The sequence below is a fragment of the Exophiala spinifera genome (genome assembly GCF_000836115.1).
Source record: "Exophiala spinifera strain CBS 89968 unplaced genomic scaffold supercont1.6, whole genome shotgun sequence".
Taxonomy (NCBI): domain Eukaryota; kingdom Fungi; phylum Ascomycota; class Eurotiomycetes; order Chaetothyriales; family Herpotrichiellaceae; genus Exophiala; species Exophiala spinifera.
The window spans coordinates 1,565,759-1,577,691 of record NW_015622518.1 but is presented as its reverse complement, the minus strand read 5'-3'; the positions used below and the strand labels follow the sequence as shown (position 1 = coordinate 1,577,691).

The 11,933-nt window shown below is 53.0% G+C and overlaps 3 protein-coding genes across 3 annotated transcripts; 2 read left to right on the top strand and 1 right to left on the bottom strand.

Annotated features, from left to right (window-relative positions):
- Nucleotides 1-751: 751 nt before the first annotated feature.
- Nucleotides 752-1,810, top strand: PV08_08490 (uncharacterized protein; the record flags this gene model as incomplete). The annotated part of the gene is made up of 1 exon (XM_016382815.1): nucleotides 752-1,810. One exon carries the CDS (start codon nucleotides 752-754, stop codon nucleotides 1,808-1,810), a length of 1,059 nt encoding a protein of 352 aa, XP_016233518.1.
- A 939-nt stretch (nucleotides 1,811-2,749) lies between these two features.
- PV08_08489 (uncharacterized protein) lies at nucleotides 2,750-6,802 on the bottom strand (the record flags this gene model as incomplete). The annotated part of the gene is made up of 1 exon (XM_016382814.1): nucleotides 2,750-6,802. The coding sequence occupies one exon, from the start codon at nucleotides 6,800-6,802 to the stop codon at nucleotides 2,750-2,752; it is 4,053 nt and encodes a 1,350-aa protein (XP_016233517.1).
- Nucleotides 6,803-9,209: 2,407 nt separating this feature from the next.
- On the top strand, nucleotides 9,210-11,005 carry PV08_08488 (uncharacterized protein; the record flags this gene model as incomplete). Its single annotated transcript, XM_016382813.1, has 2 exons — nucleotides 9,210-10,115; nucleotides 10,169-11,005. 2 exons carry the CDS (start codon nucleotides 9,210-9,212, stop codon nucleotides 11,003-11,005), a joined length of 1,743 nt encoding a protein of 580 aa, XP_016233516.1.
- Nucleotides 11,006-11,933: the final 928 nt, after the last annotated feature.

Sequence of the window (11,933 nt, the reverse complement as noted above, 5' to 3'; positions counted from 1 at the left end):
TGTAGCCAAGCAGCTTCATGGCCGGCCCTTACAATATCTACTAGTCACATTGTTCCAAGTCGAATCCTGGGTGACGGTGTTATCGGGTCCTGAGATGTTGTGTCAAGGGCCATGATTTGCTGTTGTTCGATTAGATCCGGACTATGAAGATGCTATATTAAGAACAATTACCCGACCTCGCATGGGTTGACCTTTCTTCTCGATCTAGAACACAATATTGTTTCTGCAGGCGTGAATCTGAACCCTGGCAATAGAGTGATCGACTCTTCCGTCTCGACACGTGTTGGAACGAAGAAGAATAACGTAAGCATTTACCGCCACGAAGACTATTATCGTCCAGCCTCATCTCTGTTCTTCTCTGCACGAGACTCGACCAACGGGCCTCGCGATTCAAGAAATAATAGTTCGAATTGACTGATCGAGAACCACAAACCCACTCATCAGGGATCCCTTGACGCTCATCACTCCGCCAGGACGCGGCTCAGTATCGAGACGGAAGCTGGATCTTGGCTGACGATTACTGATATTGACCCTGACACTGCCGTGCTGTGCAGCTGAGAACTGCAAACAGCCTTTCCTCCCTTTCAGCTTCTTCTCACCACGCACCCACGCACATAGTACACGCGTATCACGGTTCTCAGAGGACCCAGGCGCTTCGAGATCCAAATTTCCTCTCTTGCTCACCGTTCTCAAACCCCGAACAAAGCACCCGACGGATCAATATACAAACCCCGTAGAAAGGTTCAACAGAATGGCATCCAAGCTGAAAATCGACCCTCCGCTTCTCAACTCGGCCTGCCCGTGGTCCACGACCATAGAAGACATCAAGGCACTCTACGACTGCCCGTACACTGGCGCTGTAACCATCCGGACGTCCCTTCTTGAAGGCTTCACACACGATGACGCGGTGCATCAGTACGTCTTCTTCACACCGGGGACCACCATCCCATCGGGCACGCCCAAAGGTGACGCCTCTGCGGCGACGGCAGCGGCGTCGGCATCGCCCCCAGCCAGCACGCTCAACACCCTAGGCTACTCGCCGTTCACGCTCTCCGAGTACCTCGGCTACATCAACGAGATCGTGGGCCAGCGACACCTGGGCACCGACACGCCGACCAAGAAGCCGTTCATCCTCAGCGTGACGGGGACGCCCGACGAGATCGCCATGGCGTACGCGCTGATCGCCAACGCGGCCGAGATGGACGAGGACCTGCGGCTGGCCATGGAGGTCAACCTGTCGTGCCCCAACATCAAGGACGCGCCGCCGCCGGCCTACGACGCTGCCCAGCTGGCCGAGTACCTCGAGGCGATCGCGGACTCGAAGGCGACGTACCGCGGCCGCATGGCGACGCCCGAGTCGGTGCCCAAGGTCGGCGTCAAGCTGCCGCCCTACACGCACACGGCCCAGTTCGAGATGGTCGTCGCCGCCATGCGCAGCCCCAGCGCCCAGTCCAGCGAACCGGGCGAGGGCTGCGTGCTGGACTTTGTCACGTGCACAAACACCCTGGGCTCGTCGCTGCTCCTGGACGACGCCCTCGACCCGGTCTTGAACAGCGAGTCGGCCACGGGCATCGGCGGTCTCGCGGGCGCCGCGCTGCACCCCCTCGCGCTCGGCAACGTCGCCACCTTCCGCAGGCTGCTCGACCAGAGCCCCGAGACCAGAGAAGTCGCCATCATCGGCGTCGGCGGCGTCGAGGACAAGCAGGGCGTCGAGAGGATGCGGAAGGTCGGCGCCCACGCCGTCGCTTGCGCGAGTGCCTTGGGCAGGTACGGAGTGGCCGTGTTTGAGAAGATGACAAAGGGAGACTGAACCGAAATGAGAGAGAAAGCGAGGTGTCATGTACTTACTGCCTACTACAACCACCTCGATCCAACTTCCGGCGGAGATACTTCCCTTCCCTACTCGCCAGTTGTCACGAAATGCTCTCTGTCGGGGATTCGGAGCCGCCTTGGGACAGGGGTGGATTCATCGGTACGTCGCTACGCTCTAACTAGAGATTGACCGTTCAATCGTGCCCATGGCGGACGGGTTATGTATGCAACTCTTACCGTGCACCTGCGACGGGAAACCGTCTCCCAAGGAGTTCTCCGGGCGGCATTCATCGCCCCGGGTCAGAAACAGATCACCTTCAATCTCCACGGATTCGGCATCGCCTACTCCGATGAAAATGGATACACGCATGATACAGCACACCCATCACGATCAGACGGAAACTCATGAAAGAAATAGAGACTTTTATGCATATCACGCTCATAGGAAAAATTCCTGATTACACTTCTGCAGTCCTTTTGCTTCTCACACACCCACTCCCTGTTGCTACTTCTGAAAGCCACTTTCCCTACTCCCTTCATCTTTATCAAATAGAGAGAGCATTTGCTGTTTTTCTCTCCTCTGCTCTCTCTACTCTCCTTCGGCACCACCTCGAGATAGGTGCCAGCTCGCATGGTAAGCATAACGCACCCAAATCGTACTTTATGGTTCCTCGCCAAGTACCATGCCATCTCCAACTACGTTTGCTGAAGTACCGAAGTACTCGAGCTCATACCGATGTAGTCTGAAATACCCGATATTTTGCGTCTCTGGATGTATCTCTGAAGATAAGACTCAACGCCTCGCTTGTACCTTTCACCAGGTATTAGGAATATGCATTACACATTGATCACAATGCATAGGGGTTCATTGATCGAATAGTGAGGCATCTGGATATGTAGTTAGCGATTAGTCTTGCAATTGTACATAGACCAAAACTTACGGTGGACTCTTCGTCATGTCGGTCTTCAAAATGACCGGCACCCGAGTCATCTCTCTGACATCTTGAATGTACTCACCGCCCTCTTCGCGAAGCGAAAAGTAGCTCTCGTACTTCTCCTTCTTCAGAAGATGACTCTCGGGGATGTCACCAGCATGTTTCCTGATTCTCGAATCGGACTGTGTCCTAGCCGGTCCGTGGACAGAAGTACCGTTTCGGCCAGGAGACACCGGTACACTCTGACTCGAGCGCTCGTTCAAAGAAACGCCAGATGTCATCTCATTAATTTCAGAAGCAGAGTCTTCGTCGTCAAAGAGAGCATCAACATCATCTGTTGACATAGTGTTGCTATCAGTCTGTTTGCGTTGAGCTTCGAATCGTTCCCGGGCACGCTCCTTGGCTGCTTCTGATGCACCATTGGCTTTGGTACTAGCATTAGCGCGAGGTCTCTCATCCTCAGGGACATATGCTGACGACGGTACACCCTTCTCCCAGTACAGCTCGAGCACTCGTTCTTCCTTGCGGAACTCAGCTTTCTTCAATGGCAGCTGGTCGCAATGTACACGTTTCTCAAAGCCGTACTCGGGAATGAGGACATCAAAAGCCGATTCGTAGACGCAGATAACGATGCCGTCGCTGATAAGGTCGCCACCCATCTCTTTGCTCTTCTTGTCCATCAGTCGGCATGACTCAATGTGGACGCTTTGCTCTTGGGCAGAATGCGCGGAGTCTTTCTTGTTGTTGCACTGTTCGGCAGTCTTGGCTAAACTTTCGAGGTCTTCAGAAAATTCGACGGCCCCATTCGAAAGAGCGGCTTCAAGTTGACGGTGTATGACAATGTCTGCATACCGACGAGATGGGTTGGTGAAGTGAGCGTAGATTGGCAGATTGAGAGCGTAGTGTTGGCGCTGCTCCTCTGAGAGCTGATTGCCAAGGTAGTACTTGGCGCGTTGCAATGTTTTCACGAGAAGTGTCTCCATGCCCTTGCGAAGATCGGCATCTTGGACCTGGAACAAACTATTTTGGAGGGTTCCACTACTGCTGGTATCGATTTCATATCCAGCCCTGGTCATGCGATCGGCAAAGGTCAAAAGACGTCGAGGATTGGGAGGAGCTTGTCGTCGAAGGAAGGCTTTATCTGGCATAGCTGTGTAGACTTTCTGGGCGACAAAGAAGTTGGCCTTGCAGCTGATCTCTTCCATGATCTCATGCGCAGCAGAGGAATTGAAGATGTTTTGTTCAACAGGCACATTCTCGTCATCGAGCTGATAGAGAAGCCGCAGTGGGGCTATATCAGCAGAGCGATGACCAAATCGAGCTTCACGGAACTTGTTGGCAATGCCGTGGAGTGTCTTGATGTCCGCAACCGTAGCACCTTGCAGGTCGATGTTTTCGCTTCCCTTGATCACAGCGTCAACCTCGTCATATGCGAGCTTGCCAGAGCTTTGAATGATTGTCTTTCCAATCCAGGGCTCTCCCTCAACCTTACCAGTATCAGGATGAACTTTGAAGATAACACTGACAGTGAGGCGCCCTTGACCTGGGAGAAGCGAGCATACTTCGGAAGAAAGTTTGGGTGGGAGCATGTTGACAGAGCGAGTCATCAAGTAGACGCCAGTCCCTCGTTTCTTTGCCTCTCGGTCCACAAGAGAGTTTGCTTTGACGAAGTGAGCAATGTCGGCAACGTGAACACCGATCTCTACCAAGCCATTGTCGAGCTTCTTGATATGAAGAGCATCATCAAGCTCACTAGAGTGCATCGGATCGATAGTGAAAGTGCGCTCGTTGGTCAGGTCCAGTCTTTCAGACAGAGTTTCTTCACTCTCGGTCTTGAGAGACCAATCTTCCCAGCCAACGCTCTTGAGCACAGCGTCGGAGAACTCATCAGCACCAAAGTTGTTATCGCGCAAGAGTGCATCAGTCTCAACGCGCAGATCTCCCATCTCGCCCAGCTGTTCAACGAGAGTGCCAAATGGGTGTAGAGACGTGATCGGCCATCGTTTGATGCAGGCAACGAAGATTCTGTTGGCGTAATCCATGTGCTTGTCAACAAAATCTCTGGGCGCCTGTTCGGTAGGAATAGCGATGAGAGGAACACGTTTGTCCGTAGGTTTGAACCAAACAATCTTAGGCTTTTCCTGCTGGCGCGACTCGGAACGGTTGTGACTACCATCACGTGCCTGTCTTTCAGCCTCCTGCTTCTCTTTGGTTGCTTGACTGCTTGGTCGGAGAAGACCAAGAGTACCAGAAAACATCTGTCCTGCGACCCGTTCTATGACAGCGACGACATGGCCTGCATAAAGTGGCTTCTGCTCGTCACTGATCTCCTCCTCCTCCATCAGCAGAAGACTTTGACCTTCAACCTCGACATCGTCGTTCTTCTTTTGTGTCGGGCGTTGTCGCAGACTACCACGTCGCCGAATGCTACCATCTGGAGCGATTGACTGAGTCTCTGCTGACGAGGTATCATTCTTGCCATTCTGGGTGTTGCTTGAAGAGCGAGTATCCGTTATATCCTTGCGCTTCTTCTTTTCCTCCTTCTCTCGTTTTTGACCCCAGACTTCATCAACATCGAGGAGCTCGATAGCCACGAGATCACCCTCTAGAGCACGATTGCGGTCTTTGCTACCACAAATGAAGATATCAGCATCAAGATCGCTGGTGGTGACGTACGCATCAGAACGGTTCTTCTTGTTGACGCGCAGAATACCAGCAACGAGTTGCCCATCATTGAGCAAGGCTGGGAGACTTGCTTGAGGCAGGTAGGGAGTGAAGAGAGTTTTGCGCTGTTGTTGCTGTTGCAAGCCCATTGGTGGAGCATGCTGGCTTGCATGAAGTCCACCAAGCTGAGCATTCTGCATTGCTTGCAACTGTGCGATTTGAAGAGCGTTCAGTTGCTGACCAGCAAACATCTGAGGCGCCATCATCATCTGGCCCTGCGGAAGTTGCATGAGCTGTGGCTGTCCCGGGTATTGGAACCCACTCATGGACCCGACTGACTGATTAATGGAGCCTCGGCCTGCTCTATGACCAGGCTGGAAGCCTCCGGCATGAGTATTCATGCCCTGGGGTTGACTGAACTGTCCCATCTGCTGCTGACTCTGCTCACTCGGCTGGTTGTTCTGCTGACGCCAGTTTCCATCGAAGTTTCGAGATCCTGTACGTCCGTGGCCACTCTGGCTGCCGCGACGCTGAAGGTCGGACTGATTTGCCTGAGTGGCACCACCGTCATTGGTAGGCATTGGTGGAGGAAATTGGAAACCGCCACGGCCAGCAGCACCACCTCCTCTCGCACTACCGGCAGCCAAACTCTGACTGCGGCTGTGACCGGTGACCCGCGCGTTACCAGCACGCTGCAAGCCTAGGCCGTGGCCAGTCGTGGGTGTAGACTGTTTGTCGTCTGAAGGAGTGGATGCTACCGGACTGTCGGTTACACCACCTGCGCCCGGAATAGGGAATTGGAAACCGGCAGCAGTTCTCTTCTTCTCTGCCAATTCAGCCGCCTTCTTTGCCTCCGGAAGCGCCAGAGAGTGACGTCGGGTATGACCTTGTGATCCGCCACCTCTTCCACGACCAGCTGCATTTTCTCGATTTTGATTCATAGCTTGCTGGTTAAAATCACCGTACGATGCGCCAGCAGTGCCGGATGAGGGTGCTGGAGGTGGACCCATGGCCATCCCCGGAAGTGCGGACTGATTTCTGCGATGGGCAGCGGGCTGCGTTGGGGGGTTTGACGGCATTCCCATTTGCTGTTGCATTTGGGGGAATTGAAAATTGCTGTTGTTGGGCGACATGCCCGCCATATTTGACTGGCCTTGAAGTGGCGAGTAGCCAGGCATATTTTGTAGTGGCTGCTGTATCATGCCCATGTTCACATACTGCTGGTGAGTGGCAGCGATCTGCTGCTGTTGCTGTTGTAGCATTTCAATCTGCTGCTGAAGGGCCAGTTGTTCCATCATGAGCGGGGTGAGCTCGGATGGACTGCGGCGATGAGCAATATGCAATCTGCGTCCGGCTGGGCCAGGAACGCCGGTGGGATTTTGTTGTGCCATCTTTGTAACTGTTCACCAAAGTGACGGATAGTATCTTCACTTTGTCCACCGTGGATTCGGTGGTAGCCTTTGGATCAACCCTGGGGAGGGAGGATGTGAGGAAGTAGCGAGGGCAGGTCAGAGATCGAAGGCAAGGAGAAGTTGTCTAATCCGACCTGTAAGAGATAGTCAGCACACGGTTGATCTTGAGCGGACAGAAAACATGATGAGCTGAATACTATGGGCACGGAACAGAATATCCAATCGTGGGGTCACTCCAATCCGGGAGACAGACTCGAACCTAGATAATCATCCCAGGTTCGAATAGTCAACGTACCAGATATTGAAATACTTAAACTGCGGTATCGATGCAGGACAGTGTGTTGCAAATTGTCAAGACGCTGAGAAGGATGGACAAAAACGGCTCAGGAACTTATCGCTCAAGTGTGTCGATGAGAGGGACTGCGGCCAAGGGCACGGTTGAAGGCCGATCCGCCGGACGGAGAGGGAATTCGACCAGCACCGAGGTAGTAGCGTTGAGCTGAAAGGCAGTCGCAAAGAAGAATCAGTAGAGGTGATAGGTGATGGTTTGCACTGAGACAATGATTGCGAAGTGCGACTGCGGCTGTGGGCTGATCTTTCGATGAGGATCTAAGACTTGGAGAGGGAAGGACAGGAAGCGGAATAGCTGGCTGCGGACACGGACGATATGAGTCGAAGCACAAGAGAGTGACTCTGGCTGTTTGCTGGAAGGATTGTCTTGCGCTGAAGCAAATGATCGAGGAGCAGCAGAGGGAGGGTGATGCCGAGGAGGAATTGGGATAGATGAAGAGGAAAAGCAGAGAGCGAGATGGGAAGAGGTTTGGTGGTGTTGAGACCTTGGGAGGTGAGTTTCGTACGGAGTTGGTGATACGCAATGATGCCAGTGACTGAGGAGGGTTCGCCGCTGGCCTGGTGAGCTGGTGAGCCGGTGTCAGTTTGCAGGGGGGAGATGGGGATATCGAAGCCTAAGATAGAAGCATTTATCCACCCAGTTGGTCACTACAGGGTCCCTACAGATCCCTAGCATGTTCGCTCTACGGGTGCTTAGAAGGACACAGCTTTACCCGCAAAAGAGCCTGGTCAACCTTCTACTGCCGGGTGAGCCTCCTCCCTCGCTACCCGCCGTGCCGCCCACTAAGCCAGCCACTAAGCCGCCCGCTAACGCCCTTAAACTGCCTCGGCCCCTCCTTAGCACGGCCCAGCCTAAGCCACGGTATTTTGAAGCTTGACAGAGAAATACGGGAGGCTTGCGGGTGATGTGCAACAGCCGAAGGTAATGTCATTGCTGTGGCCTGCTAGTTCTCATGAAATAACAAAGAGTATACAGTGGTTGAATTACAACCTGGCTCGACGTATATCTTGTTTTGGGGGGCTATCTCTAGGTGCCGGTATGTCTCGCCCCTATTATCGATACCCCACGTCAGCCGCAGCGCATGAGATAGATGTCTCTACATTTGGGTCACCAGGCTGGGCTCCGTAAATGTTATTGTACGCGTTATGAGCACTCAAACAGGGGTGAAAGGTTTCTCGAATCGGCGACACTTTTCTTGGGGGGTTCGATGCATTGTAGCCCGATAACAAGGTGAATACAGGTAGCTTTCGAGGTCGACGTTGATGCCAAGAAGCAGGAGGCGGGCGGATGCATTGCCGCGACTCCCCCCCCCCCCTTTCGCCTCCGTCTCGCTCTAGTTAGTGACTCTCATTGTCTCCCTCGCCCAGTCGCTCTAGGCACAACTTGCCGTCTTGTGAACCCCAGTCAACACGAAACGCCTCGACAATCGTTTTTCACTGTTGTTTCTCCGCAGCACTGAAACAAACTGCTACATAGAGCTTTGCACTGCATCTTCTCAGCTCTAGAACCACCTCCGTCGCTTCTGTTCACTTTCGACGCGCCACACATTACGCTGTACGGAGAGCTGCTCATCACATTTGTCACCGTGGGTTTCCCTGACACTGCAGAGGTTTCGAATCGAGTTACAGCCATCGAGGGGATTTCTTGGCTTTCTCAACTACACGGCCTTGTCGCCCTTTGTTCCTACCAGGGTTTCGATTTCCTGCTTTCGGCTAGTCAACTCTCTGGAGCTTACGCCTGGTCTGGTCAAGTGAGGGTGCGAGCTTGAGATATTGGTTTCGAGCATTGTACCAATCAACACCGATTTCTCCGGCCATTGTCGGAATTCATTGTGTCTGTGTAAAGTTTGTCGAGGTCGCTCAACCGCCTGCAACCGTGATGGCCTGTTTCAATTGATCGCCATTTTTCGGATATCAGCTGAATAATTTGGTCGAGAAAATAAACGGTCCCGTTACTGTTCTTGTTCCTGGGCCATTGGAGACTTTCGCCCGAAATCTCAACCACGGGTCCCGAGTAGCGTCACGTGACATAACAATGGCTCAAACAAAACTTCATTCATCGCCGTTCTCGGCCAGAAATAGTCCACGCAACAGAAGGCTTGACGAGAGCCCGTCAAGGCAATTACAGTTCGAATTAGACCGGGCCTTCAGCCAAATCCAATTGCAGGAATGTGAGCGGCAGAAAGTCTACGCCTATCAACGGCGTCAGCAACAAGAGGAGCTGGATGCCAAAGAACTTGCTCAGGCAGAGGCACATCGCACAGAGCTGAGCCTGGCAAATGCCCAACATGAAGTGGTGCGATTACAAGCCGAAGCCGTACTCCAGGCGTATCTGAAGAAAGAAGAGGAGGATAGAAGACGTCGTGAAGAGGAGCGTAAGCGGCAAGAAGAGGAAGAGAGAAAACGTCGGGAGGAAGAAGAAGCTCGAATACGTGCAGAGCAGGAACGTAGAGAACGTGAAGAGAGGGAGCGTAAGGAGCGAGAAGAACGAGCCAAAGCTGAAGCCCAGCGTCAGGCCCTATACGAAAAACAGAAGGCCGAAGCCGAGGAGAAACGGCGACAAGAGAAAGAAGCAGAAGAGCGCAAGCAGCAGGAAGAAAAGCTCAAGGCTCATCAAGAAGCAGCATTAAGGCAACAAGAGGCTGAAAAGGCTGCCGCTGCTGCTGCTGCTGCTTCTGCCGCCGCAACCGCCGCCGCCTCTAAAACTCAACTCACCGCAGCAACAACACCTCAAATTCCTCCAGGCAAAGCCTCCCCAAATATAGAAGCGATACATCAAAACTATCTGGGAATCCACAAGAAGCTCAAAGTGTTCCGGAAACAATTCACAGAGAACGTCAAGAAAGACCCGAATTTGAAACCGCACGTCGGAGACATGAGAAGAGCGATGAGAACGAGTGTCGGACAACTCACAGAAGACAAGGTCGGCAACAGGAAAGCTGTAAGTTTCTCTGAGTCTGGCATAGGCTCTTCAATCACTGATGTCATATACAGCATGATCGTGTTCGAACTACATTACAAAAAGCCCTCAAGGAGCTGCCCTCGCCGATGGTTCCGGTCAATGACTTCCTACCTTCTCACCTCTCCCTCAACGACGATGGTGCCACGACGGTTCCATCGTTAGTGGTTTACCTGCTTTCAATCTTCAGCAAAGCCATCATCAACGCCTTTGTCGGAGAATGTGCTGTGAACCCGAAAGCGGCGGAACCTATCGGTACGCTGGTAGCGCAAATATTCTCCATGGCAGAGTTGCAATTCCCAAGAAAGTTACCAACAACCAGTGGCACATCAAACCTATCACCGACCGAGTCTCTCATATCGATCCTGATGTGCAAGTTCCATGCCTCCGCTCCAATCCTGTTCGGTATCTACGGGTCGGAAACCACGAACGCTGGGAAGCTGCGCCTGGGTTGGCGCCTGGAAAGTGTGTCGGACGATAAGAAAGCTTTCGTTACCGAAAACAAGCATTATGATCGTCAGACCGGTCTCGGGGTCGGGTATGCCTCGATAGCGCTGCGGAATTTCTCACGAGCTAAGATGTCCAACCCCTGGCCACCAACGCACTTTTGGTCCAGCCTCGCACTCATTGTCAACACGCCGCCCTCAGAAGTTCAGATTAGTCACCTGACCCTTTTGAAGAACATGCTGGAGAACAATGCGGTCGAGCGGTTTGTCCTCTTCTTTGGAGCCGCAGCGGTGGCGGCATTGCGTCAAGCGGCCGTCGAATTTCCTCGGAAATGGTCTAGGGAATTGCAAGAGAAACCAATCGCAAAAGCGATGGCGTTGATGGTTGAATCGTGGGCAACAGAGAAGCATTTTAGGCTAGACTGAATAAACTTGGTCATGAGATTATGAGTACCATGGATATAAGGATGATAGATAGGGAGTACTGCTTTGTTTAGGTATATTGGAAGCGGCCCGGCTAATGATCTTTCAATCCATCCTGTCGCGCCAGCGGTGGCTTTTCTGATACAATGCGTGAATTGGTCGGCCCTCGTGGTTTTAGTACTTCTGATTTCAGTTATCCAGGATGTGCGTATCTTGTCGACCATGCTGACATGACACCGGAAACCGAAAATATTAGGAGATTCCGTTTAGGAATCTAGGTAGCTAGCTAGTGTGAGATAGATATGTTAATCCTTGAACCCTCAACGGCGCAGTTCAAATCAAACATGCACGCTCGGAGACGGCGTGGATGTGCCGGTCTCCTAGTGCGCCTGGGCATGCTTCCTGACCTCGTCCTCATATCTGACCTCATCGCTCTCGCCCTCCTTACCTTGTGCTGACACCGGTCCACCCCCCCGGCCGAGTCGAAGGACGGACGACGACTAGCATAATGCTCACGAGGGTTTGCAGAAAACAGTCTCTCTTGGTCTCGATGCTGGTCGAGCCCCTGTCGTCTGGCATGCCGGGAGCGACGACGCGGTGACCTCGACGGGTCGGACGTGAGAGTTGCGGACGCCACGTCATGGGGTGTCCTACCAGCAGTGGGATGAAGATTACGAAACCCCAGTCGTAGAGCTGGGACGAGTGAGATATGAGATTGTTTTGATGGCGACCGGGAAGTGTTGCGGGTTGATCCGCACAGGATGATCTGAGTCAGCCGTGAAGCGTATGGTTGGCCCGTTGTCCACCTGTGAGTATCTGCGCATCAATACGAGGCTGTAATTGTTTACTCATCCCTGAGGGGGGGGGGGGGAGTCTTGGGTAGGAAGAGAGAGAGGCGTGTGTTACGCGTGTCAGTGCGTTCTCCATTTTC